The 27,588-nt window shown below is 41.7% G+C and overlaps 1 protein-coding gene across 11 annotated transcripts in view; it reads left to right on the top strand.

Moving 5' to 3' along the window:
• SUCLG2 (succinate-CoA ligase GDP-forming subunit beta) overlaps positions 1–27,588 on the top strand; it is a 434,144-nt gene that overhangs the window by 240,432 nt on the left and 166,124 nt on the right. For 2 of the 11 annotated variants that reach the window (XM_079935029.1, XM_079935028.1), the window contains one exon: positions 23,848–24,937. The exons of the other annotated variants lie outside the window; for them this stretch is intronic. In XM_079935029.1, the coding sequence (XP_079791155.1) occupies positions 23,848–23,963 (116 nt within the window). In that variant the 3' untranslated portion in view covers positions 23,964–24,937. Of the gene's footprint in view, positions 1–23,847; positions 24,938–27,588 lie in introns of those variants that run through there. 11 annotated transcript variants of the gene reach the window in all.

Here is a 27,588-nt window from a genome sequence, read left to right as displayed (position 1 = left end):
TTTCTCTTTCTGACTTATTTCACTCTGTATGACAGACTCTAGGTCCATCCACCTCACTACAAATAACTCAATTTCGTTTCTTTTTATGGCTGAGTAATATTCCATTGTATACATGTGCCACATCTTCTTTATCCATTCATCTGTCGATGGACACTGAGGTTGCTTCCATATCATGGCTATTGTAAATAGATCTGCAACGAGCATTGTGGTACTTGACTGTTTTTGAATTACGGTTTTCTCAGGGTATATGCCCAGTAGTGGGATTGCTGGGTCGTATGGTAGTTCTATTTTTACTTTTTTAAGGAACCTCCATACTGTTCTCCATAGTGGCTGTATCAATTTACATTCCCACCAACAGTGCAAGAGGGTTCCCTTTTCTCCACACCCTCTCAATCATTTATTGTTTGTAGATTTTTTGATGATGGCCATTCTGACCAGTGTGAGGTGATACCTCATTGTAGTTTTGATTTGCATTTCTCTAATGATTAGTGATGTTGAGCATCCTTTCATGTGTTTGTTGGCAATCTGTATATCTTCTTTGGAGAAATGTCTGTTTAGATCTTCTGCCCATTTTTGGATTGGGTTGTTTGTTTTTTTGATATTGAGCTGCATGAGCTGCTTGTATATTTTGGAGATTAATCCTTTGTCAGTTGCTTCGTTTGCAAATATTTTCTCCCAATCTGAGCATTGTCTTTTCATCTTGTTTATGGTTTCCTTTGCTGTGCAAAAGCTTTTAAGTTTCATTAGATCCCATTTCTTTATTTTTGTTTTTATTTCCACTTCTCTAGGAGGTGGGTCAAAAAGGATCTTGCTGTGATTTATGTCATAGAGTGTTCTGCCTGTGTTTTCCTTAAGAGTTTTATAGTGTCTGACCTTACATTTAGGTCTTTAATCCATTTTGAGTTTATTTTTGTGTATGGTGTTAGGGAGTGTTCTAATTTCATTATTTTACATGTAGCTGTCCAGTTTTCCCAGCACAACTTATAAGAAGCTGTCTTTTCTCCATGGTATATTCTTGCCTCCTTTATCAAAAATAATTGCATAGGTTTATGTCTGGGCTTTCTATCCTGTTCCATGGATCTATATTTCTGTTTTTGTGCCAGTACCATACTGTCTTGATTACTGTAGCTTTGTAATATAGTCTGAAGTCAGGGAGCCTGAATCCTCCAGCTCCCTTTTTCTTTCTCAAGATTGCTTTGGCTATTCGGGGTCTTTCATGTTTCCATACAAAGTGTGAAATTTTTTGTTCTAGTTCTGTGAAAAGTGCCATTGGTATTTTGAAAGAGGTTGCATTGAATCTATAGATTGCTTTGGGTAGTATAGTCATTTTCACAATGTTGATTCTTCCAATCCAAGAACATGGTATATCTCTCTATCTGTTTGTAGTATCTTTAATTTCTTTCATCAGTGTCTTATAGTTTTCTGCATACAGGTCTTTTGTCTCCTTAGGTAGGTTTATTCCTAGGTATTTTATTCTTTTGCTGCAATGGTAAATGAGAGTGTTTTCTTAATTTCTCCTTCAGATTTTTCAGCATTAGTATATAGGAATGCAAGAGATTTCTGTGCATTAATTTTGTGTCCTGCTGCTTTACCAAATTCATTGATTAGCTCTAGTAGTTTTCTGGTAGCATCTTTAGGATTCTCTGTGTATAGTATCATGTCATCTGCAAAGAGTGACAGTTTTATTTCTTCTTTTCTGATTTGGCTTCCTTTTATTTCTTTTTCTTCTCTGATTGCTGTGGCTAAAATTTCCAAAACTATGTTGAATAATAGTGGTGAGAGTGGGAAACCTTGTCTTGTTCCTGATCTTCATGGAAATGCTTTCAGTTTTTCACCATTGAGAATGATGTTTGCTGTGGGTTTGTCGTATATCGCCTTTATTATGTTGACGTAAGTCCCCTCTATGCCTACTTTCTGGAGGATTTTTATCATAAACGGGTGTTGAATTTTGTTGAAAGCCTTTTCTGCATCTTTTGAGATGATGATATGGTTTTTCTCCTTCAATTTGTTAATATGGTGTGCCACATTGATTGATTTGCCTATATTGAAGAAACCTTGCATTCCTGGGATAAACCCCACTTGATCATGGTGCATGATCCTCTTAATGTGTTGTTGGATTCTGTTTGCTAGTATTTTGTTGAGGATTTTTGCATCTATATTCATTAGTGATATTGGCCTGTAGTTTTTTTTGTGTGTGTGACATCTTGCTCTGGTTTTGGTATCAGGGTGATGGTGGCCTTGTAGAATGAGTTTGGGAGAGTTCTTCCCTCTGCTATATTTTGGAAGAGTTTGAGAAGGACACATGTTAGCTCTTCTCTAAATGTTTGATAGAATTCACCTGTGAAGCCATCTGGTCCTGTGCTTTTGTGTATTGGAAGATTTTTAATCACAGTTTCAATTTCAGTGCTTGTGATTGGTCTGTTTATATTTTCTTTTTCTTCCTGGTTCAGTCTTGGAAGGTTGTGCTTTTCTAAGAATTTGTCTCTTTCTTCCAGATTGTCCGTTTTATTGGCATATAGTTAGTAATCTCTCATGACCCTTTGTATTTCTGCAGTGTCAGTTGTTACTTCTCCTTTTTCTTTTCTAATTCTATTGATTTGAGTGTTTTCCCTTTTTTTCTTGATGAGTCTGGCTAATGGTTTATCATTTTTATCTTCTCAAAGAATCAGCTTTTAGTTTTATTGCTCTTTGCTGTTGTTTCCTTCATTTCTTTTTCATTTATTTCTGATCTGATCTTTACGATTTCTTCTGCTAACTTTCAGGTTTTTTTGTTCTTACTCTGATTGCTTTAGGTTTAAGGTTAGGTTGTTTATTTGAGGTGTTTCTTGTTTCCTGAGATAGGATGGTACTGCTATAAACTTCCCTCTTATAACTGCTTTTGCTGCATCCCATAGGTTTTAGGCCGTCATGTTTTCATTGTCATTTGTTTGTAGGTATTTTTTGATTTCCTCTTTGGTTTCTTCAGTGATATCTTGGTTATTTAGTAATGTATTGTTTAGCCTCCATGTGTTTGTATTTTTTATAGTTCTTTTCCTGTAGTTGATATCTAGTCCCATAGTGTTGTGGTCAGAAAAGATACTTGATACAATTTCAATTTTCTTAAATTTACCAAGGCTTGATATGTGACCCAAGATACGCTCTATCCTGGAGAATGTTCCATGAGCACTTGAGAAGAAAGTGTATTCTGTTGTTTTTGGATGGAATGTCCTATAAATAGCAGTTAAGTCCATGTTGTTTAATGTGTCATTTAAAGCTTGTGTTTCTTATTTATTTTCATTTTGGATGATCTGTCCATTGGTGAAAGTGGGATGTTAAAGTCCCCTACTATGATTGCGTTACTGTCAGTTTCTCCTTTTATGGCTGTTAGCATTTGCCTTATGTATTGAGGTGCTCGTATGTTGGGTGCATACATATTTACAATTGTTATATCTTCTTGGATTGATCTCTTGATCATTATGTAGTGTCCTTCTTTGTCTCCTGTAATAGTCTTTATTTTAAAGTCTGTTTTGTCTGATATGAGAATTGCTCCTCCAGCTTTCTTTTGATTTCCATTTGCATGGAATATCTTTTTTCCATCCCTTCACTTTCAGTCTCTGTGTGTCCCTAGGTCTGAATTGGGTCTCTTGTAGACAGCATATATACAGGTCTTGTTTTTGTATCCATTCAGCCAGTCTGTGTCTTTTGGTTGGAGCATTGAATCCATTTACATTTAAGGTGGTTATCGATATGTATGTTCCTATTCCCATTTTCTTAATTGTTTTGGGTTTGTTATTGTAGGTCTTTTCCTTCTCTTGTGTTTCCTGCCTAGAGAAGTTCCTTTAGCATTTGTTATAAAGCTGGTTTGGTGGTAATGAATGCTCTTAGGTTTTGCTTCTCTGTAAAGGTTTTAATTTCTGTGTCGAATCGGAATGAGATCCTTGTTGGGTAGAGTAATCTTGGTTGCAGATTTTTCCCTTCATCACTTTAAATATGTCCTGCCACTCTCTTCTGGCTTGCAGAGTTTCTGTTGAAAGATCAGCTGTTACTCTTATGGGGTTTCCCTTGTATGTTACTTGTTGCTTTTCCCTTGCTGCTTTTAATATTTTTTCTGTGTATTTAATTTTTGATATTTTGATTAATATGTGTCTTGGCGTGTTTCTCCTTGGATTTATCCTGTTTGCGACTCTCTGTGCTTCCTGGCCTTGATTGATCATTTCCTTTCCCATATTAGGGAAATTTTCTACTATAATCTCTTCAAATATTTTATCAGACCCTTTATTTTTCTCTTCTTCTTCTGGGACCCCTATAATTCGAATGTTGGTGTGTTTAATGTTGTCCCAGAGGTCTCTGAGACTGTCCTCAATTCTTTTCATTCTTTTTTCTTTATTCTGCCCTGTAGTAGTTATTTCCACTGTTTTATCTTCCAGGTCACTTATCCGTTCTTCTGCCTCAGTATTCTGCTACTGATTCCTTCTAGAGTATTTTAATTTTCATTTATTATGTTGTTCATCATTGTTTGTTTGCTCTTTAGTTCTTCTAGGTCCTTGTTAAACGTTTCTTGTATTTTCTCCATTCTATTTCCAAGATTTTGGATCATGTTTACTATCATTACTCTGAATTCTTTTTCAGGTAGGCTACCTATTTCCTCTTTGTTTGTTTGGTCTGGTGGGTTTTTACCTTGCCCCTTCATCTGCTGTGTTTTTCTCTGTCTTATCATTTTGCTTAACTTGCTGTGTTTGGGGTCTCTTTTTCACAGGCTGCAGGTTTGTAGTGCCTGTTGTTTTTGGTGTCTGCCCCCAGTGGGTAAGGTTGGTTCAGTGGGTTGTGTAGGCCTCCTGGTGGAGGGGACTGGTGCCTGAGTTCTGGTGGATTAGGTTGGATCTTGTCTTTGTGGTGGGCAGGACTGCGTCTGGTGGTGTGTTTTGGGGTGTCTGTGAACCTATTATGTTTTTAGGCATTCTCTCTGCTAATGGGTGGCATTGTGTTCCTGTCTTGCTAGTTGTTTGGTATCAGGTGTCCAGCACTGGAGCTTACTGCTCGTTGTTGAGTGGAGCTGGGTCTTAGTGTTGAGACAGAGATCTCTGGGAGAGCTCTCGCCGGTTGATATTACGAGGGGCCGGGGGTGGGGGTGGTCTCTGTTGGACCAATGTCCTGAACTCGACTCTCCCACCTCAGAGGCTCAGGCCTGACCCCCGGCCAGAGAACCAAGACCATCAGCCACATGGCTGCTAGTGTTGGAGGGTCTCCTGCAGAGGCAGGGAGCAGCTGTGGCTCACCACAGGGACAAGGGCACTGGAGCAGAAGTTCTGGGAAGTACTCCTTGGTGTGAGCCCTCCCAGAGTCCACCATTAGTGTCACCAAAGAGCCTGTAGTCAATGAACTTTTTATGCTCTGTGATATTGAAGTCTATTGGTCTGTCTTGCACAGTAAGTGGATTTTACATGTGCATGATTTAATCATACAGAAAATTTCGGATTATGCAGATCTTCCAAAGGTTAACACATTTCAACATACAATATCAAAAAATTGACATCTGTTAATATCACATCATTATCAGAAAAGCTTCTAAGTTTTGAGAAGCTGTCAAGGTGGTAGATGCAATTTTTCCAGAATTCTGATTTTCGTTTGAAAATACAAATTTTCCTTATCATCCACAGAATGCTAAGCTGTTGTCCTTGAAGTGGCAGACTTACTTCACTCATTTTTGAGAACATGTCTGCCAGGTGTCTAAGTCTGAACAACCATAGTGTGTTCTTCATTCTTCCATGGAAAAGTGGGTGGTTTAGCTCTCTACTCAAACAGTTATACAAGTACTTTGCCTCAGAACAACCGTCATAGTTCAGTATGCAGCAGAGTGCCTTTTGTATGCTTCCCATTTGATCACACAGAATATTAGAAATATGTGTACTCAAGGGTTGAGATTTAATACAATTAATTTTTATTGTATTTTTTACTGTTCATTACGAACATTCTTACTTGAAAGTGGCAACTTTTCCTTGCGAACGTGAGGTGGTGAAAAATAACATGAATAACTATTACAGATTCATGCTGCTTGATCCCATGGTCACATGCCCACAGTTTTACCCACAATTACTTTTGCTTCATCAGGGCAGATTATTATTACTACTACTACCACCACCACTACTACTACTACTACTTTAAAAGTAGTTCTTACATCAGGGACCTCCCCCAGGGTTCTGTAAGCCACACTTGGAGAATCACTATAGTAGAGAAGTGAAAATAGACAGTTTAATATGAAAACTATGCAAAAGTCCTGTCCACATCGTCAACAGATTCAGATTACGGTGATCAAGCAGCCCCTTGCATAGACTTCTGGAGTATCATTTTGGGGACAGCTTGATTTCTCCAATTAGCATGCTGGTGCCGTTATTCCCTAGAGTCCTTCTCCTCAAGATAAAGTCTAGGGATATTTTGACCCTACTGTGTAGCCCCGTCTTCCTTTGAAGTCAAGCCTCCAGAACAGCTGCAGTCCATTTTTCTCTGTTTGCTTCTTTCTTTGTATCTCTTTCTTCTCTCACTCTCTGCCTCCCTGAGATTCTCCACCTTACAAACTTAGATGTGCACCATATGGACTTAATAGAAGTAATGATCACAAAAGAAAAATGAAAATAGGAGGGGCTCCAGTTGCCAAAGTTTAATATGGACATTAAAACATATGATTGAATTAAAAGTTCTTAAAAATGTAAATGCAACATAATTGATCCAATTAAAAATAATTTCAGTGAAAGAAAAATGGTAAGGCTACACTGTAAAGAAAATTCATCAAGGAGTTGATGGGTTCATCAATGTAGGTATATAACTCTGATTAAAATGTTGATCTCAGACTGTTTTCAGGGTCAAAGTGACCAGTGAGCCTCAGGTTGTAAAAAGTTATCTCTTCTTCTGTTCTGAAAGGGGAGCGGGTCTCCATAAGCAAATCATACTAGTGTGTATCACTTGGAAATGACTAGAAACTAGCACATGCTATGGTGGACTTATTCTGTCTAGTGATCCTCCCTGCAACTCTGTTGTCAGCAGAGACCCTTAGTTATAATATTAGCTTGTAGTATACTCCTAGAAAAGAAAGTTACCTCACTTTTAATTTTTCCCAAAAGATTAAAAGGAGCACTTCTCTTATTTTCACACTATGCTTATTATTCCAGAAGTAATAAATGATCCCCATCATTTAATGTACGCTTACCATATGTAGCAGGATGGTATACATGCTGAAATGTGCAAACTACCACATCTAAGATTATCTCCCTTAATAATGTAGTATTGACTATATCAAAGGTCTATCTGAGCTACTAGGAAGAAGCTTTGAAATGTCTAAGTCTGTTAGACAGGTTTGTATCTTTCTTTTTTTTAGATTTGTATCATTTAAATTAAAACATTTCCAAGATATATGCCTGTGTTTTTTAATTAATTAATATGATAAATACTATGTGTAAGCCATTGAGCTTTAGACATTAAGGAGGATGTTTAGAAATATAAGAAATGATGTCAGTTACTAAATAACTGGGGAAATAAAACAAAACTAAAAATCAGCAATACAAACTAATATATATAAAATGTTAACCAGTGTGTGCCCGAAGAGAATCTGCTTCTCTCTTAGTAGCAATAGCCGTTGGGGCATCCCAGATAACCACTAGTCTGGCTTGTGGAAATGTTGATACCTTACGATGTCCACCCTATCAAGGAGAATTGAAGATGAGCTCAAAGAGGATACTGGGCCCCAAATTTATGTAGCCTGAAAATGTGTAGGTGACCTTTTCTGCCACTCGCCTCCTTTCACGATAATAGCTGCTATCCTATAATAAGCACCTAAGACCTTTATCGATAGAGGAAAAGCCAGAGAACTTTTCACATTTCCAGTCTTCAGTGGTATTCTTTTCTTTCTCTTGTGGAAGTTGCATCTAATGTGATAAATGACCTTAGATAGATACAAGGGACACTCACTAATAGCCATATATGTGATTCCTGGGAACACGGCTGCCCCACACCAAGATAAGACCTATCCCAAAATTCTATTGGTCCTGCCTAATAAACAAGGGAAAATGGAAGAATTCTGCTCTAACTCTACTCTTGGTTCTGATCATAGATAACAAAATATAGAAATTTGTAGATCATATTAGCCATAAAGATCCTGTAAAGGAAACTAAATACAAACCAACCTCTGTGCTTTTTATGCCAAGGGACTACATTTGTGTCCTTTAAGTTGTGCCTGTGGTAGCTCAGCCCACGTTTATTAGCGTACCCTTTATTTTATTTTTTAATTGATTTTATTGAAGTATAGTTGATTTACAATGTCGTGTTAATTTCTACTATGTGTATATATTCTTCTTCATATTCTTTTCCATTATGGTTTATCACAGGATATTGAATATGGCATACCCTTTTTTAAAGCTTACTCAATATTGACAACTATAATTATAGTACATTTACAGATGTGAGTTAGCAGCGAAATATTATAAAAGGAGAATTTCCAAGCTGAACATGGAAATAAGTAAGATTTGAATCATTGGAAAAAAGGAAGAAGGAGGAAATTTAGTAAAGGATCAGAAGCAAGTCATCAGATCTGTTCCGTATTTGGGACTTGGTACTGGGATCATAATAGTGGCAAAGACTGCAAGCCAGGACCTGAGGAGATCAGGAGGCTGTCCTGTAGAAAGTAACGGTTTTGCAGCAACATGTTGTGGGTGAAAAGAACTGAGTAGGGCAATCAAGTTAGTAGCCAGAATCTACAGTATTAGGTAGAACCTAAAACCCAAGCAGATTTGCCACATAGAGGTAAAAGTGAGTAGGAACAAGAGCAGAGATAGAAAAAGAGATGAGACAAAGTGGGGAGCTATGGTTTAAATCTATGACCAGGAGGAGGATGGCACAGTTGATGGATTTGGGAAAGTCAAAGATGGAAACTATATAGAGCGACTGGGAGAGGATGACACTAGGACCTAGTCATACTTTGTTTGAGATGAAGCTATAACATCAGATGGAATCTGTGGGGAGGCAGAGATGTGGGAATACAGGGGAAGATCCAAAGAGAAGTATGACAGACAAATGGATGTCACCCTCATTTTGAAGGGCCCAGTAAACCACACTCCAGACTCACTGCATTGGAAATTGTTCCCCTGCAGTAGAGCTCAGTTAAAATGAGAAACCAGTCAAAACCCAAAGTGTCCTGTCACAGAAAGTCTTGTTCTTAGTGCTTCCAGTGGGGAAAAAGTTGCTAACTACAGGGCTCTCTGAGGAATTTCTCTTAGACTCAATGTAAATTTTTCATTTGCTTTCTCTGGGTCAGAGCATAAATTCTGCTCCTCTCACAAATCTCTCTTCATTCAATTATAGTTTACCCAACCTTAGAGGATGATTTAGTTCCCTCTGTTTTTCTAAACAGAGCAAACTCTTCATTGTCGGTGGTGACAGAGAAAGACAAAGTGATACAAAGAAGCAGGAATATTTTGAACAATTCTAGTGATAGTTTGTGTTTAACTTGACACTATACTTTGTTTTAGCCAATAAACTTCAAAATTGACTTTATTTCTATTAATATTAAAATTGGTTCACATTCCCAGAACACCCACTATTGCCTAGCTAGTAAAAGTTAGCAGAGGTGAGCAGGCGTGTCCACCAACCCAGCATCTATGAAAAACTGAGTGACACGTAAAAACTAAGTGTGGGAGAAAAACCTTACCTGAGTCTGAATTAATAATAAATAATTACTATTGCTAAGATCTATTAGCTGCTTTCTAAGTTTTTGATAATCTGACACATGGCTGTATAGTCTGAATAAATGTGAGATTTTTAATGACCAAGATAACAAGTATTTCAAAAGCCCAATACTGTCATTTGTTACTAGTTTAGTATCTGGTTCCTATAAATAAAGCAGGTGGCCTCTCTTGGCTGTTCTGTGGCCATTCAGAAGAGCCAAGTTCCTTGCCATCAGTCTCACCAATTTGTGGCCCACATTTTAAAGACTCTATTGCTGCACACAGTCTATTAGAAATGTCCTGATGTTAGAAGTTTTAATCAATCAAATCAGGCTTGTTGATTTAGTGGGATTTTGTGGACAAATCTTTGTTATCAGCTGTATAATAATTATAAGCTGCTTTACCAGTGGATAAGGGAAGGATTACTCTCCTCTTTGAGAATTGTAACTTTATAATTACATGTATTTACTTGCCTTATCAGAATAGAATTTACCAGCTGAGACACAGGATTATTTTTATTCAAAAGACTCCTGGGTAAATTGAAGAAGCACACTTTTTGGGGGCGGGGTGGGGGAGTTTAGCTCTTGTAGACAGTTGTTCCTGGAATGAAGAACAAATAAAATGAAATGAGTTTAATTTTTCTTTCCTTTTTGAAATGTATTCATACTTGGCACAGAAATTACCTAGATGGTTAATTCAGCCCAACCCCTGATACTGTTGAGAAATGTACAGGCATTTATTGACAACTTGGAGTATTCAGTGTGCAGATGTGTTTTAGCCAAAGCTTTGGATTTCATATGGGCATTTTTATGGTTCTGGATCAGAATCTGCCAAAACCTTAAGAGAACTTTTCTTTTTTAGAATTCATTTTCCCTTCTTGCTGTCCCACTTCAATCTGCAGCTAACTTCTGTGTCTCAGATATGCCTGAAGAGGAATTTGCTTTTCTCTCAGGTGTTCATTATGATTCCAAGTTAAGCTCATAAGGAAATAATAATGAGTCTAGATAATCTGCAGATTGGATCCTGTTTCTCTTAGCCAGATCTTCTCAATTTGATTTTTCCACCCAATACCAAAATTTTGTTTCAGCAACATAAACATTTTGCTTCTCTTTTTCCAGATGTCGTTAGAAACAGAAATCCCTTGTGGTCTCCCTCCTTATCCTTTCCAATCTTTCTAATGTTCCCTAAACTCTCTCTGAAGTTGTTGAGAACGTAAACAACCCTAAGTCAGAAACTTTGTCTTCTGTTTCTCTTACTTTCTCGATAAGGCACCAGCACCTCTTCTCCGTGGACACTTCTTTTTTTTTTTTTTTTTTTGTGGTACGCGGGCCTCTCCCTGTTGTGGCCTCTCCCGCTGCAGAGCACAGGCTCCGGACACACAGGCTCAGCGGCCATGGCTCACGGACCTAGTCGCTCCGCGGCATGTGGGATCTTCCTGGACCAGGGTACGAACCCGTGTCCGCTGCATCGGCAGGCGGACTCTCAGCCACTGCGCCACCAGGGAAGTCCATGGACACTTCTTTATACTTGCTTCCTGAAATACTGACAGATTGGAGCCACAGCCAGAGGAATGCAAATCAAGTGTCCTTAGCATGGACACAGGGAAACTGCTGTGTGATGGTTTGGTCTGCTTGAGGGGAAGAGAAACCCCGAGCATTCAAGCGTTAAGAGACAGCCACCGAGCTTTCAGCTGTGTCTGTCTACTTGGCAGCCGTCCATTCGGCAAGGCTTCAGTTATGCTAGGGTGTGAGACCCGGAGAGGAGATTATCCTTCTGACTCCCATCAGAAAGTGACCCTTGGCAGACTGCCTGTGACCGACTAGCTTGGAAAAGTTTTCATTCAGAATGTTTGAGCCCTAGGCTTGCTGCTTTACACTGAGTCAGCAGAGACTAAGGGACCCCCAGCTGAGTGGTGGCACCATCCTGGGCAGAGTGAGGGCAGATGCCCAGCAGGGCCGGTGTCTGGCTCTGCGTCTGATAACACCCCTTGCCTCTTGGCCTTTTTGCACATTTTCCAGCTGTGCTCTGTACCGAGTTTTCATCTTCTCTTCCTTTCTCAGTTCCCGCTCCCTGCAAGATGAGATGGACCTGGTCCCCGCCTCACCAAGCACATCTTCCCTTCTGTCCACGTTTCAGTTCTGGTGCGGCTGTCATTGGGAACGTGGCTCCTGGAGGAGGGTTCTGTCAGGGCACGTCTCTTCTCCTCTCTCTGTGTGATTCCCATTTTTTCTCTGTTCCCACTCTCCCCGTTTTCTACACACCCAGTTCCTCACCTGCCTTTCTGCCTTGCCAGTGTCCACTCACCTCTCTTCATCTCCTCCCTCCTTCACTGTCTGCTGTGGGTGATTATTTACTGGGACAAATTTCACTTCATGTTGACATCTATCTCCTCTCCTCCTTTTAATCACTAGCATCTTCTCCCTGTGTCATTGGAGACAGTGACATTGGAGACAATCCTTTTCTGTCATCGAGCCTTAAATCCTCTCATTTTCAAAATCGATAAGCACTTATGAATGCTTAAACTTCATCACACTTAAACCTTAGACCGGGTCTCACAGGACCTATCTAAACTATTAGGCTAGTTAAAGTTTTCTGAGATCTAATATTTAAGTTTCCAGACAAAGAATCTACTATATTTGGCAATTTGAGTTTTCATTTTACCCCTAGGTAGTTCACGTGACTAACTAAAATTTATATCGTGTTGGACATCTGCTGCCTTGCGCAAGAAAAAGCCTACTGCACCTGAAGGAAGTAGTCAGTGTAATTACAGGACTAGGGCTCCTTTGAGGAAGATGGCCTCTGTGCTATGCAGTGTTTTGTTTTTGTTTTATTTTTGTGCATGTAATGACTTGATTCTCCGACCACCTTAATAAAAAGGAGGTTTAGTGTAAGGCTTTAATGGAATTGCACCTGGAAAGCCCCCTACTCAAACCTTCTCACTCCCTCTTGTTCTTTCCTGGTGACTCTACCCCCTCAGCCTCTCGCTAAGGCCAACCTGCTCCCTCTGTGTTCCCTAGAAGTGCAGATCGCACAGGTCATCCATCTTTTAAGCTTATGTAATAACCATCCCCCCTGTTGTCTACAGCCCATCCAACTAGGCCGTGTTGTTGGGGTCTTTGAGGGGACCCAACAGATTCTTCGCCATCTGGGTTATGATCCTGGTGAGAAATAGGAAAAAAGACTAAGGAAACCAAAATATCACCTTCGTTACTAACAAAGAAGTTGAAGGAGGTACCTTGCTATATTATTAACGGTGAGCTTTCTTACTCTGAACCCCAGAATTAGGCAGCTCTCCACAGCCATTCATGGCCACTGCTGGCCTTGGGCAGGTCTCTCACCGCGGGGCAGAGGATGACCTGGGCTCACTGTGAGCAGCGTGTCAAAGGAAAGGCAGAGGGAGGGGCTGGGCTGCACATGCCGACTTCCTCCTTTCGTATAGTTCAGCCGGATAAGGCTCTCCACTGCCACCATGGAGCCAATGAGAGTCGAAGAAGAGACAAGGCATATTATGCCAATGACTGCCCCTCCGCAGGGAAGGAAACGCCCCCTCAGGTACATTGCAGGTCATTAGTCACCTTAGGAGTGGGCTGCCTTTTGGTCAGGTGCCCACCCCAGTCTAGGTAATGGACATCTCTTCAAAAACAAGAGCCCAAAGTTGATTTCCTGAGCGGAAGCCGGGGGTGGAGCACTTTAACAAGGAACATGGCAGGTATGGGGACTGGCATATCCTGCATCCTGCTTATGGCCTCACAGTACCACCATCTGCTCCCTGAGTATTTTCTCTGTGACCAGTCAGTTCCTTTCTTCATGCCTCAGTTTCCTTATGTAACCCTTGAAAGTCATATTTGATCAGCCATCAGTGAGAAAGAGAGAGAGAAACATTGCTCTCAGGGAAGAGACTGAAGCAGGTTCAGTCCGTGCTGTTTTACAGGTGACAGGTGTAATAAGCCTCTCCCAGAGAGCGCCACCTTGAGGCTGTCTGGAGGCAGAGTTACCTAAGCAGAGAGACTCACTTTCTCATGGAATGTTTTAGAACAGGGAAGACAGATAGCTTTCATCTCACGCCACCTTCTCTTTATTAGCAGTGGCTGCCTGCAGTCTGTGCCAAGAAAGATTCTGAGACTATATCCCAGCTCAGCAGAAAAGAGTTCTCTGATCATTACTGATGTGGGTAAGGAGAGTGAGGGCCCTTGAGCCAAGCTAGTGGCCATTGTTGATTCAAAGAGAGCATAGGTGGGACTTCCTTCCCTAGAAATACAACTGCCCCTGCATCAGAAGTAGGAAGTGGCAGCTTCAAGCTGGAGAAGCACCAAATGAGGCTGGGCCACAGGGCCACACATTTGGATGGTGCAGCAGAAAGGTCTGCAGACTTTTTCTGTAAACGGCCAGATTTTAGGCTTTGTGAGCCATGTATTCCCTGTCGCAGTAACTCAGCTCTGCCGTCGTGGTGCCAAAGCAGCGTAGACAGTACAGAAAGGAATGGGCGTGGTGGTGCCACAGTAAATCTTATTTTACGAAAGCAAACAGTGGGACATCATTTGTTGCCTGGTGTAGAGAAGAGACCAAGATCTAGAACTAGAAGGTCTAGAACTCTGGAAACTTCCCATGGTACCAGTGTCTAAATCTCCCTCCATCCTCAGCTCTGAAAGATGTTGTTAGGAGCCAACAAAGCATTTGACAGGCAATATTAAGCTCTCCAAATCTAACTTCTTCTCAGGAAAATATTAGCAATGACGTCTACTCAGGAAAATATTTCTCCCAGATACATTCAGAGCCTACGCAGTGATATAGTCACGTCACTTCTTAGGCAGCAGTGGAGTTCCAAAGCCAGTGTTTCAGACAGAAGTCTCACACCACCGAAATTACCTGTGAAAATTCCTGCAATCACCTTAAATTAGAATATATCAATGCATGGATTGAAAGCCATGAGGTAGACTCAAGGAAGGTGTGAAAGGGAAGTCCACATGCAGATAGATAAGGGCGTATGTAGGAATGTTCCTTCTTTATAAGACCGTCCTATCCCAGCAGGTGCAGAACTATAAAGTGTCCTACTTGCCAGAGGGTTCCTCCCATTTTAGTTTAATATTAAGGCTCCTGTACCTTTGGTTTGCATTAATATCTGTGTTACTTTTTTGAGAGTTCATGTAGTTGAAAGCAAGAGCATAGGTACCTGTCATAAACCCTCAACAATTATATGTCAGACTTGATCCTAAACCTGCTTGTGTGATCATAAACGCATACACACCATTCATGGAAATGTTGTAAAAAACCTGGCATTCCGCTTCCTGCCACTGCCTGCTGTCATCATAGGAATGCCTGTCACACTCACACCCTGGGCATTCGGTGTTTTCTTACCAAGGGAGAAGAAATCATTGAGGCAAGTAGGTGTGCATGATACATCCCCACAGGCTCTCTTATGCTATCTTCAATTTTTATAAAATGTGATACAAGGTATTTCAGTAAGATACTCATCCAGCTGCAGTAACTTTCCCAGGTTGCTCAGCTAGTTGGTAACAGAGCAAAGTTTAAATCTCAGCTTCCTCATCTGTGCAATGGGAATAAAAATATGACAGCCTCACAGGGTTATTGTAAGGAGCAGATTAGTTTTAAAATAACCTAGAATGATCCCTGACTCAATAAATGTCAGCTGTCATTTTTATCTGAGCTCTTGTCCACACTCGACTGATTCCATATGGATGGACTCCGCTGGCTGCCTGCAAGGTGCTAGATGTAAGATGCCCATCATCTCAGATGAATGAGGGCCACTGATGCAGCAGGAGCTTTGCCTCTCATCCTCAATGAATTATTCCATTTCCGACAGTATAATAACAAGGCACAAGAGATGTGATAAGCTTTCTAAATTTACGTGTCACCAAGAAAATGGACCTCCTCTGTCTGATTGTCACTTGAAAGAATAATGGAGGAGGATCAAGGGCACAGGGACCGTGAACATTTGAGGAGGAATCTGCTGCTTTATAGAATTTGGTTTGCTTCCACTGACCTCTCCTATCCCAGGGGGAGGGAAAAAAAGACTCAATTACTCAAAGCAGAGGTCGAAATATTTTAGGATTTATGAGCCGTGCTGTTTCTGTCACAAGTCCTCAGCTCTGCCACTGTAGCGCAAAAGCAGCCGTCGACAATCTGTAAATGAATCACTTTGGCTGTGTTCCACTGAAACTTTATTTATGGACCCTGAAATTTGAATTTCATGTAATTTTCATATATCACAAAATATTATTCTGATTTTTTCCCCAACTGTTTAAAAAATGTAAAAACTATTCTTAGTTGCCAGGTGGTACAGAAAGAGGCAGCAGGCTGGGTTTGTCCCCCACGCCATGGTTTGCTAGCCCTGACAGCACCAGCCCTCCAGTGCTGTGTCAGGTATGTCACGGCTCACTGGTTGTTAGACTGAACAAATTATCTCACATGTCTGGACCTCAGTTTCCTCCAGTGAGAACAAGAGACTTATCCTAAAGGAGCCCTGGGATTCCTTCTAGCACTAAAAGGCCAAGGCTGTGTGGTTGTCATGTGGTTTTACAGTCAGACAAACCTGGGTTCTAGTCCTGGTTCAGCCTGTGATTTGCTGGGGGATGTTGGGCAAGTTCCTAAGCCTCCCAGTGCCTCAGTCACCTCATCTGTAAAGTGGGGATAAAAATGATGTCAACTTTAGGGTTGCTGTGAAGATTCAACTGATAGGATACTTGTGAGCCCCTTTAGTCACTTGTCCAAAAACCATTTATTATACCTAGTATATACTGAATAAGTGCTAACTATTGTATTCTTTTTTAAAAAGCTGAATTCCTATTAATATAATACTTTTAAAAAGACAGCTTCTGCACCCTTTGACTAGAGAGTGATTTTCTTCACAGCCCTGTAATAAAAAGCTGGCCTGAGTGGCAGGGAGGGGCTGCACCTTTTGAACAAAGCCCTGTAATTTGTATCCACTACTGTTGTCTTCCCTCCACGTAATGAAAGCAAAGAACAAATTTTGATAAATTAACCTGGCATCTCCGTATACAGCTCTTTCACTCCACCCAGTGGCAGGAAGTCAGTGGTAAATCATGCAGAAGAGGTGGAGATTTTTTAAAGATTTTAATAATTATTGTTATTCTTTTTATAATATCCTCTACCAATAGAGCAAGATTTCATTTTAAAATCTGTCCCCTTCGACTCTCTATATATTGCTGTTTTTAAGGCATGCAGTTGGTAGGTAATGATTTAGCTGAGTGGCTTTCAACAGGCAGATATGAAGAAATGCCTAAAGTTCGACCAGCATGAGTTGATCAGTTAACTGTATAGGTGGTTATTAAAAGTGTTGTCCTGCAGCCTCGTTAAAAAGCAATGCAGCGTTTAATAAATATTAGAGCATGTCAGCAGCACAATTTAAATGTGGGGAAGAGATCAATTTCCTTTGTAATTGGGTGCACAGGCATAAACAGTCTGTTTGGAACTCTTGATTCTGTGTCACAGTTTAAAGCAGCTATGATGGTTTCTATTTAGAAATAAAAACTGGGGAGGGAATGGGAGATGTCAGTCACTTGGTGAATCAAGAAGAAACTAACCTGAAATGCTCACATAATATCATTAACAAAAGGAATCTGCAAACCAGCAAGGCTCCCTCTGTTCCTCTTTTCTTTTCCAATGACCTCATTTCCGTGACTGCTGTTTTTCTTTCTAACCCTCTTCTCTGTGCATCCCCACTTCCCCTTCCAGCTGCTCTCTCAACAGGAACCAGGAAGCGACTTGTAATTCCTCTCCAAGGCAGGGTCCGTGGGCAGCAGGGCCTGCCCTGGCTTTGCTTCTCCCTGGCCTGTCCCTAGCCCTGCTGGCCGAGCAGAAACCAGTCAGGGTGCTGGAAGGGAGATGCTGGCAGGGTCAGGGTAGGGCTGCTGCAGAAGGGACTTGGCAACCTCACTTGTTTTCCCCTCACTCTCTGTTTGACTCTTTGTCTCTCATTCTCTTAGTTGTCTCCGTCTCTAGTCTCCTCTTTCATCCCTTCTGCCTCTCTCTCTCTCTTCTCTCTTTTTTTTTTTTGTCTCTTTCCCTTTCTCCCTCTCTGTCTCTCTGTGTGTCTCTCTCCTGCCTCTCTTTCTGTTTCTTTCTTTTCGACTCTCTTGCCTCAGGCTCTGCCATGCCTTCTGTCTCATCTGGTCTCTGTCTGTGTGTGCTTCTCTCTTTCTTGCCTCTGTTTCTGACACCCCCCCCACACACACCTCACATGACAGATTTGCATCTGACCAAGGCCCCTCTGTATGTGCCCCCTTCCTCCTCATACTCCTGTGCCCGAGCTTTATATTTCAGGGTGAGGTTCTCTTCCAAAACTGCTTGGTTCTGAGCATGCCTAGTGTGTGCTTAATAATTAAGGCTGTAACTAAAGTGTAACTGCAAGTATAATTAAAATTCACTTTAGTGGATCCTGGAATGATGAAGCGATTAGGCATTTTGATATGGCCCTGCAGGAGTAGCTGGAGGGAGAGAAGGGCCGTGTGTTTGTGCGGCGCTGCCCCACCCTCTCTTACCCTGGCCCCGCTGGCTAGTTGTTAACCTTGAGCACGGCAGCCTCTTGTACCTGGGCGGCCAGCAGTGGCAGCAGCTTGGAGTCCTCCCTCAAGGGCACTCAGTACAGCCAGTTAATACATGGACCTACTTAGAGAAAGAGGTGAAGCCCCTGAGAACTCAGAGAAAGCTCAGGAGCAACCCTCCTCATTTTCTCTCAGGCCATTTGGGGTTTTGATTTCAACCTCCTGAAAAAGTGTTATTTGGGGGTGTTGGGTCAGCAAGGTGGTCAGAGGAGGACTCACCCACACTTGCTGCCGCCTCGAGCACACTTTGTATGGATGAGCCCATCTGTAGTTTTTCAGTCCATCTACAGACACATCCTGCGTGTGGGATACTGTGCTGAGCCTGGAGGTACGTGGTGAGCAAGGCTGACCAAGTGGCAGCCCTCGTGAAGCGTGTGCTTCATGGGGACAAGAGCAACATCAATGAGCAGTCCAAATAGTGCTGTGATTTTAGACGTACAGAGTGTTCTAGAAGTTCATTTTACAGTCCCCTACTCTGGGTTGGGGGTTGGGATGTAGTGACAAGAAGGCATCCCCAAAGAAATGTCATTTAAGCAGGTAGCCCATGGACATACGGTGTCTGCCCAGCAGAGAGGGCAACAGAGCTCCGGTTGGAGGGCACAGCAGGCCAAAGCCGCAGCTTGTCTGTGGGTTCACAGACTTCTTTGTCAGTCATTTTCCCCCTTGGGAATATCTGGTGCTACGTTGGGTGCTGAAGAGGGGATTAATTAAGGAACTGGCTAGTTGGTTATATCAATCCATTTATCCCTCCCCCCAAAAAGTGATCAGGAGCTTATTTCAACCATACACATGGAAAGGAGCTCAGCTAAACATGAGCAAACAGTTCTTTCAGTGGGCAGGAACTGTAATAAAGTTGGCCCTCAGGAAGAGGAGGGCCTGACTTGGTGGCAGACCTCAGGAGCATCATTCCAGCACTTGTCTCTTCGCTTGACTTTTTCACCCTCTGAGTATTTGCACAGCCTTTCTCTTACCTGCTTACTTGTGACTGGTAAGTCCTTTTCATGCTACTACTTTCTATTTCATGGAAACTACTCATTGAGATTCTCTGGAGAGCAAATCTAATTGGACAAGCTAATGACCATGGTCTGTGTTTGGACCACCCTTGGATGAGGTGCAGTCAGTGTCTTGGGAACAATCGAGGTCCGCCTTGGGACAGAGAATACCCCGTGGTCCCTCATAGAGCAGGGGACAGTGGGGATGGAAGGTTTAGCCAGAAGGGGAGATTGGAAAGAGGAGACATCCTAGTTGTATGTGTTCCTTATTCTTAAATAGCTTATAGCCTCATTGAGGTTCAGATGATCTCATGCATAGGAAAGTGCTGTGTGTTTTAAATGTCAAACAGGAGTCACCAGGAAATCAAAATAGCGTCTGAAAAGCAAAGGATTTTGAAACCAAATCCTGCCAATCAGTAACTAAGCCTCACTGCTCTTGGCTTAAAAAAAAAAAAAAGAACTGATTTATAAACACCGAACTCACAAGTTCATTTAGAAACATCGACCTCACAGAGTCCTTGTAAGGGTCAAATAGAGTAATGTGGGAGGACTTTGTAAATCAGAGATTTTTTTTATTGTTGTTATGACGATGATGATGACACATATTTACAAAATCATAAGAAGGACTTATTCAAGTATAGCGTGGATGTTTCAAGCATCGTTGAATGCCCATTGCACTGCTTCCTAACTATTACTAGCCATGCTCGCTAGACGAGCCTTTAACTTATCTGTGCCTCAGTCCTCTCCTCTGTAAAAGGAAGATAATAATAGAAGCTATCTCAGGGTTGCTACTGAGGAACAAAGGAGCTAGTGTACTTAGAACCCCAGAACAGTGTGTGACCCATGCTAAGTGATAGCTGCTATTATTGCCTTTATTATTATTATGGCTACTACTAGCACAGCTAATTCAGTCCAGTTAGACAGAGCTTGGCAGGCATGGGTGAGACCTGTACCCACGGGAGGAATCACGTGGAGGAAAGATAGATTAGAAGGTGAGGAATGTTCAGGCAGATGAGACTGCCTCTTGGGGCAATGCATGGGGATCTTGGGAGCTGTGTATTGAGAAAGGAAGAGGGAGAAGAGCCTTTTGTATCTTAACGTATATTTGTTCCCTGGCAGGTTGGAGGCCAGGTAGAGAGTGAGTTCTAGTCCATGTCTCTGTTGAAGGAGATGAACATTTCCATATTTAACTTGCATTGACCTCCTGGTGCAAAGACTGATTCGATTCTGTGTCTGTCAGGGCTTTGATTCACGCTGCGTCACTACTCCATGAAAGCGCTGCCTACAGGTTAATGTTGGAATCCCTTAGCTTGCTACCCAACACCTCCCACAGTGTGATCCTCTGTCCTACTTTTCAACCTCTGGGACCTTGGCTGAAACTTTACCAAATGAATCAAAATGCACACTGAGGTTGTTCTTAATGAAATCATAAATCTCTGGGCTTCCCTGGTGGCGCAGTGGTTGAGAGTCCGCCTGCCAATGCAGGGGACACGGGTTCATGCCCTGGTCCGGGAGGATCCCACATGCCACGGAGCTGCTGGGCCCGTGAGCCATGGCCGCTGAGCCTGCGCATCCGGAGCCTGTGCTCCACAACGGAAGAGGCCACAGCCGTGAGAGGCCCGTGTACTGCAAAATAATAATAATAATAATAAATCTTTACATCTGCATTAGTTAAGTACCAGTGTAAAACAAATTGCCCCGAAATTTAGCTGATTAACCTAAGGAACATTGATCATCTTGAAGTTTCTGTGGTGGGGAATCCAGGGCTGGCTTAGATGGGTCCTCTGACTCAAGGTCTGTCACAAGTACAATCACATTGTTGCAGCCTGCGGTTCTGTCGCAGCCTGCCTTGGGGAGGGTCGCCTCCAGGCCCACTCACATTGTTGTTGACAGGATGCAGCTCCTCATGGGTTGTTGGAATGAAGGCCTCAGTTCGTCCTTGGCTTTTGGCTGGAGGCTGCCCTGAGTTCCTTGCCTCGTGAGCTTCTCCATAGAGCAGCCCATCGCCCACAGTGTGGAAGTTGGCTTCGTCAGAGTGAACACACAGAAAGTGGACTTCGTCTCAGAAGTGACTTTCCATTACTTTTGCTATATTCTTGTTCATTAGAGGCAGGTCACTGGCTCCAGCCCACACTCAAGGGGCGTGAGCACCAAGAAGTTGGGATCAATCATTTGAGAGCCATTTTAGAAGCTGCCTCCCACCCTTACAAAGTAGTATGTTAGTTAAAGTAATGCTCACTCCCGTAACAACATGTATGTGCTGAAATGTCAGAGGCAACATACTAGAAGTTTCTTTCTCATTCATATAAAGTCGGAGACAGTGAGTGAGCCAGGTGCTCTGCTCTACAGGGTTACTCAAGCATCCGGGCTGAGGGAGTCGTTGTCATCTGAAAAAAGTGTCTTCCAAGGTTGTCTTAGCTGACAGCATTCCAGAAGACAGACAAGGAAAACCAAGAGAGAGAGAATATAGAGAGTACCAGTGGAGATGTTATGGGCATGTTTTTCATTTCTGCTCACAGTGTATTGGCCAGAACTCAGTCACATGAGCCTCCCGTCTGCGAGGGGACCCGGGAAACGCAGTTCCTGTTTGGGCAGCCACTTCCCAGCAGTAGCTCTCCCCCCCCCGTAGCAGAGGAGCATGGATCTTTGGAAGACAGCCAGCCATGACTCCCACAGAGACTTTGCCTTTTACAAAATGCTTTCACGTGTATTATTTCATTTGCTTCTCATGGCAAGCTGTGCTACCAGCATTATTACCTCATTTTAAAGACAGGGAAACAGACCAGCATGTCGTTAGAACATAATTAAAGAGAGCAGGATTCAAGTACCATCTCTGCCTCTTACAACCTGTGTGACTATGGAGAAGTTCCCCTATGAACCTCTCTGTGCCTCAGTTATCTCATCTGTGAAACAGGGACAATGGGATTTATTCATAGTCATTGTAAAGTTTTCATATGCCCCACGTAAGTCACTTAGCATTATATCTGGTGTGCAAGATTAGCATTGCACTGGTATGCAAGTGCTTAATCAGTACTAGTTATGAGGAAGATGATCACAATGTTATGTCTGGAGATAAAGAAGTTGAGGCACAAAGGAGTTAAATGATTTACCCAAAATTATGCAACTAATAGAGTGGCCAGCCAGGATCGGTGGCTGGGAATTTTAGGTAACAACTTCCCTACCTTTCAAGTTCTTGCTTGCCCTAAAGTTGCAGTGAGTCAGCCTTGACCCGAAGACACAGTGCCCAGTGTCCCCTTCACCATGGCTCTGGTGGACCCAGGGTCCCGGGAAAATCAACACTGCACCACCTTCTCAGCTCATCTGCTCCTCCTTAACTTGGCCTTTGCCTTTTTGTATGAAACATGCTGACCGAGCACCTCCTTTTAATTTACACTCTGAGGTCCTCCAAGGCCTATATTTCAAGGTCTTTGTTTATAAATAGGCTCTGTCTTGCTAACTAGATGAAAGCATGGGAGATGATGTAAGATGAGATGTTTCATTAAGACACTTAAATTTTATCACATTTCTCCCAGGGGCTTGTTCACACTGAAAGAAGAGAAGAGCATTTCGCATGTTCAATAGTCATCGAAGAACACATTTGGGTAGGGTAGCTTGGCCCGCAAATGCTACAGATCCACAAGGAATGGCCAAGAGACATCATCAGAGGCTACAATGTTCATTTTCATGGCATCTGACCTTTTTGTTATATAGAGTGAGGAAGAAGCATAGGTGGACACGTTGAATACTGTCATTGTCTCCAAGCAGTGGATTCATGGCCTTAGGTGGGCAGATTCTCTGAACTTCAGATCTCAGATTGGGTCACAACTCAGACCCTTCGTTTTAAGAGATCATTAAGATGAAAGACTTCTGGAATGGGCCAGAACCACATTAAGTCCACTTGAGTGTGGATTATCAGCAGAAATTTCAGCTTCTATCAGTAAAGAATGTCCATTAGCCTCTTGCAAGTCCTATCTTTCATCTTTTATTCTAGCTGGACCATCACTTGCTACAGATCTTGTCACATCATCTTTCCCGTCAATGACATTGATTAGAACCTGAATTTAATTTACTTCCTGGTGAAAGACCACAGAGAGATCAGTCCTGAGCATCCTCACGTATTACTGCCAGTACTCCATACCGTCCCAATGCCTTGCTTTACCATTCTCTTGCTCATTTTTTGTACATAACTTTTTCTTTAGACTCCGTATTCAGACTATTCAATCAAGGGATAAATCCACTTCAGAATATTTTCCTCTTTCAAACTAGTTGAACAAGGTGTTGTTAATCTTTCTTTGTTCACAGTCTTCTAAGAACCTCATATTTCCATTTTTTTAATGCCAGAGAAAATACAGGCAGTATCTTTTTTAATGCCAGGCATTTGAGGTGAAAAGAAGAAAAAAATAAGTTTGTCATCTGGATATATCTAAATAGCCAGATCTGGATCGTAAAAAGCTGAACTGAGTTGTAATTAAATGGTGTTAGGAGACTTGGGCATCCCATGATTTCAGATTGTACGAAACTTCCTGGGGCACCACCTCCAGTTCCATCTCAGTGACTGTACACCATCCCCCCACCCCCTTCCAGGAACCAATGTCCATGAGGCCCAGAACATTCTCAGTAACAGCGGACTCCCCATTACTTCGGCCGCCGACCTGGAGGATGCAGCCAAGAAAGCTGTGGCCAGCGTGGCTGAGAAGTGATGTCTTTGTCCTGATCCCTTGGAAGAAGAAGTGCATTTACCCATAAAAAGTAATGGTTTTCTCATCACTGTGAAGAAAATGGTTATCCCACTGGGGAAAAAACGGAGAAGGAAGGAGCAAGAATCACTGTATAAAAAACTCCAATCTGTATTTTCTTGAATATCTAAACAGCCTAAATAATCTGATTTCTCTTATAGTCTTCATTAAATTAATGCCGTGCATTCTAATACTTCCCTGTCATGGTGAGCTGGCTCCGTAGGCATTATTTTGCCAGCTTTGGGGAGCAGTCTTTGTGGCCAACCAGTGTGCATGTGAGATCAGGCCCTGGTTCATTTACAACAATTTTGGTGAACATTTCGACCTGTGTAATTAAAAAAAACAAAACAAACAAACAAGCAAAAAATCACAGGCTGTTAAAAAAAAAAATCAGACAAGATTACATTACCAAAAGGTGCAGCTAAGACATTGAAACAGATAGGTGTTATAAACTGCAACAGTTTTTACAATTTCCAACTCCAACATGTTTAGCAAATCCATAAATATTACAAAATATATTTTACAATGAAAGATCTGCAGTCAGTACCCCATACATGTAATCTACCATTTGCCTTAATATTGAATATGCTGTTTACCTCCCACTAAAAATAAAGCCAGAAGCCTTATTTGTGATTTTGGAGTAGAAGTGTCCCTTTTAATATCAAAACTGAAGAAGATTGATTCTTATGGAAATCTCTGATGCTCATTTCAAGATGAGACAACACTGAAAATTAAATTACACTGTGAGTGTCTCTGTCTTCTCTCCCCTCCCATTTTCCCTCAGAATCTACCACCTGGGAAAATGTAATTGGGAGAATGCGGCTTTTTTGCAGTGTCCATTTTTACGGTGGGAACGCGATTTATGTTTTTGTTTAAATTTTGGTAAATTTTTATCTGTACAGAAATTCAAATAAAATCTTCTGTTTTGTAAACTCTAATATCTGTGTTTCTTATTTTAATCCATTTTATTCCTCAAACATTTTTTTCTTTTACTAAGACACTGGCCTTAGTGTCTTAGGCATATCTCCAAAGTTAGAAGATTTGGGTTGTCCCAGGATTATTCCAGTTCTACTCAACTTTATCAGCAACCATATCTGTTAAGAGATTATTTAATGAAAGAATGAACATTATGTACACACCAGAAGCCCAGGTAAGTGCCACAGATGTCTAATAGGTTAAAACGTGACCTCAGTTTGCATAAGGAAATACACAGACATAACCTCCTCCCATATATGAGGCTCAGGTGCCAGCATTAACAGTTTTCTTCTCAATGTGCAAATGTGTCACAGACCAAACCTTTTCGTTGGTCTTTTTTTTTTTTTTTTTTTTTTACCAGTTTTTACATTGTTCTCATAAATTTTATATCTGGACAAAAGTTGTTTTTTGTTTTTTTTTTGCGGTACGCAGGCCTCTCACTGTTGTGGCCTCTCCCGTTGCGGAGCACAGGCTCTGGACGCGCAGGCTCAGTGGCCATGGCTCACGGGCCCAGCCACTCCGCGGCATGTGGGATCTTCCCGGACTGGGGCACGAACCCGTGTCCCCTGCATCGGCAGGCGGACTCTCAACCACTGTGCCACCAGGGAAGCCCTGGACAAAAGTTTAAAAGTCATTATTTTATAGATCCATATTTGCCATGGAGAAAGAGCTCATTTGATAGATCAATCTTATGTCCTTTCTTAATTGTTATGCAATGCATGAAAAATATTAACAGTGTCTTTTTAAGTGTGTTTTGGTTTTTCATAGATTAACTAGTTAGTATTGTAAAAGAAATAATGTATACTCTGTCATCTAGACAAAAACTACATATTTGACTCTTTTGCCCTTTGTAAAAGCTTGTGTTCACATGGCTGTACATATTGATGTTTCTAATCAATACAGTTTGGGGATACGAGGGGATAAAGAAATCATTCATGTGATTATTTTATAACAGGGTTAATAACAAGCAAATAGCCCTTTATTTTCAAATAAGTGGGAAGCTTTATTTTCTTGGAAGCTCCAAGTATTGAGTTTATGTTGCTTGCGTAGTATCCCTGTTGCTCAGCACAGTATAGCTTCCATAAATTTTTATGGATTGAATTTCTGGTGTGTGTGTAGCCACAGCTATACTGAGTACAGAGTAGAAGTGGGGGCACTTGGTGTTGGTTGTGGATCTGAAGTCCATACATTACCTCCTCCAGGGTGCCCTACATTTTCTGACCTTCTGGCATCACCTTCGAGTCTTTGTCTCACTGTACTATATGTAAGGGTGAAAAATAATTTCCTTTAAATTTGATTAGTATTTGTTAAACTTGGCCCTATCCTAAGCAAGAATATCCACAAAAGGAGGTTGACAGTCTAAACACAGTACTCAGTATCCAAGAAGCTTGAAAAGTCGTACACACTTTTTTACCCAAACTGCTTTGCACATAAGATGTTAATGGATTTGCTAGTCTACCATGTCTGTCTCCTAGAACCAGCATCAGATTTAGAGGAGATTAAAGTCCTGACCCTTTCACTTACCAACATTCACTTTTTTGGGTTGAATAATCTCTCATATTTGTATAGATTCTCTTGTAGTGGCACAAAGCAACTCAAGCTTAAGAAAAAAGCTTTCTTAAAGAAAAAAGAAATAGTAATTATGTAATTACAATTTGTTCTTGTAATTACAAAAGGCAGATGTTTTTGGTTACAGTCAAGGCTAGATCTGGAAACTCAGAGCCTCAGAACGTGAACTCTGCATCTCATAGCAGCTTGTCTCTGTGTTGGTTTCATTCTCAGGCAGCCCATTTCCACAAGATGGCAAAATGGCTGCTGGCCATCCCAGGTACATATTCTCAAGCTTAGCATCCCTAAGGGAGAAGGAGTGGGGCAGGGGCAAGAAAGAGTAAAGGATGGAAGAAAGGGAGGGTGGGAGGGAGAGGGAGAAGGAGAGGGGGAGAGAGAGAGAGAAGGGAGGGAGGGAGGAAGGAAGGAAGGGAGGGAGGAAAGAAGGAAAGAGGGGAGGGAAGGAGGGAAGGAAGGGAGGAGGGTGAGGTTGGTTCTCTCCTGGTAATTCTAAGACACATTCCAGAATTGAGATGATCAACTTTAGGTCAGGAACCTATCCCTGAACCAGTCCTCTGGCCAGGAGTTTACAGGGCTCTGATGAGTCCAGACTGGGTTAAATACCTTCTTGTTGGCCTGAGAACGAGAACACCCTCACCCAAACTACCAGAGCTGAGAGTAAGAAATGGAGGGGTAATTCCATAAGGAAATTGGGTATCCAATAAGAAGAAGCAGTGTTTTCTGGAAAAGAAAAATAAGAGATGGTAACTACAGTCATCAACCATAGAGCAATTATGTTGAACCAATTGTTCTGTAAGGACTGTTCCAACTCTGAAATGTCATGATTTTATTCTATTAATTTCTCACCATTTCTTTGGAGTCCATTCTTACCCATGCATACAGGTTACCATGTTTTTTGAATAGATGCTGCTTGAGTCATCTAAATATTTGACTTTGATTTATTTGTCTTGAACAGTAATGTCCACGTAAGAAGTAATGGCGTTGAGGCACTTTGCTCAATTTTAGTTTTCTATTTAAGTTGTAATTCAACTCATGAATTAGTAAA

This window comes from Stenella coeruleoalba, assembly GCF_951394435.1.
Source record: "Stenella coeruleoalba genome assembly, chromosome: 10".
In the NCBI taxonomy this organism is placed as follows: Eukaryota; Metazoa; Chordata; class Mammalia; order Artiodactyla; family Delphinidae; genus Stenella; species Stenella coeruleoalba.
Note: the sequence above shows the minus strand (reverse complement) of the source record. Positions and strands in the feature narration are given on the sequence as shown.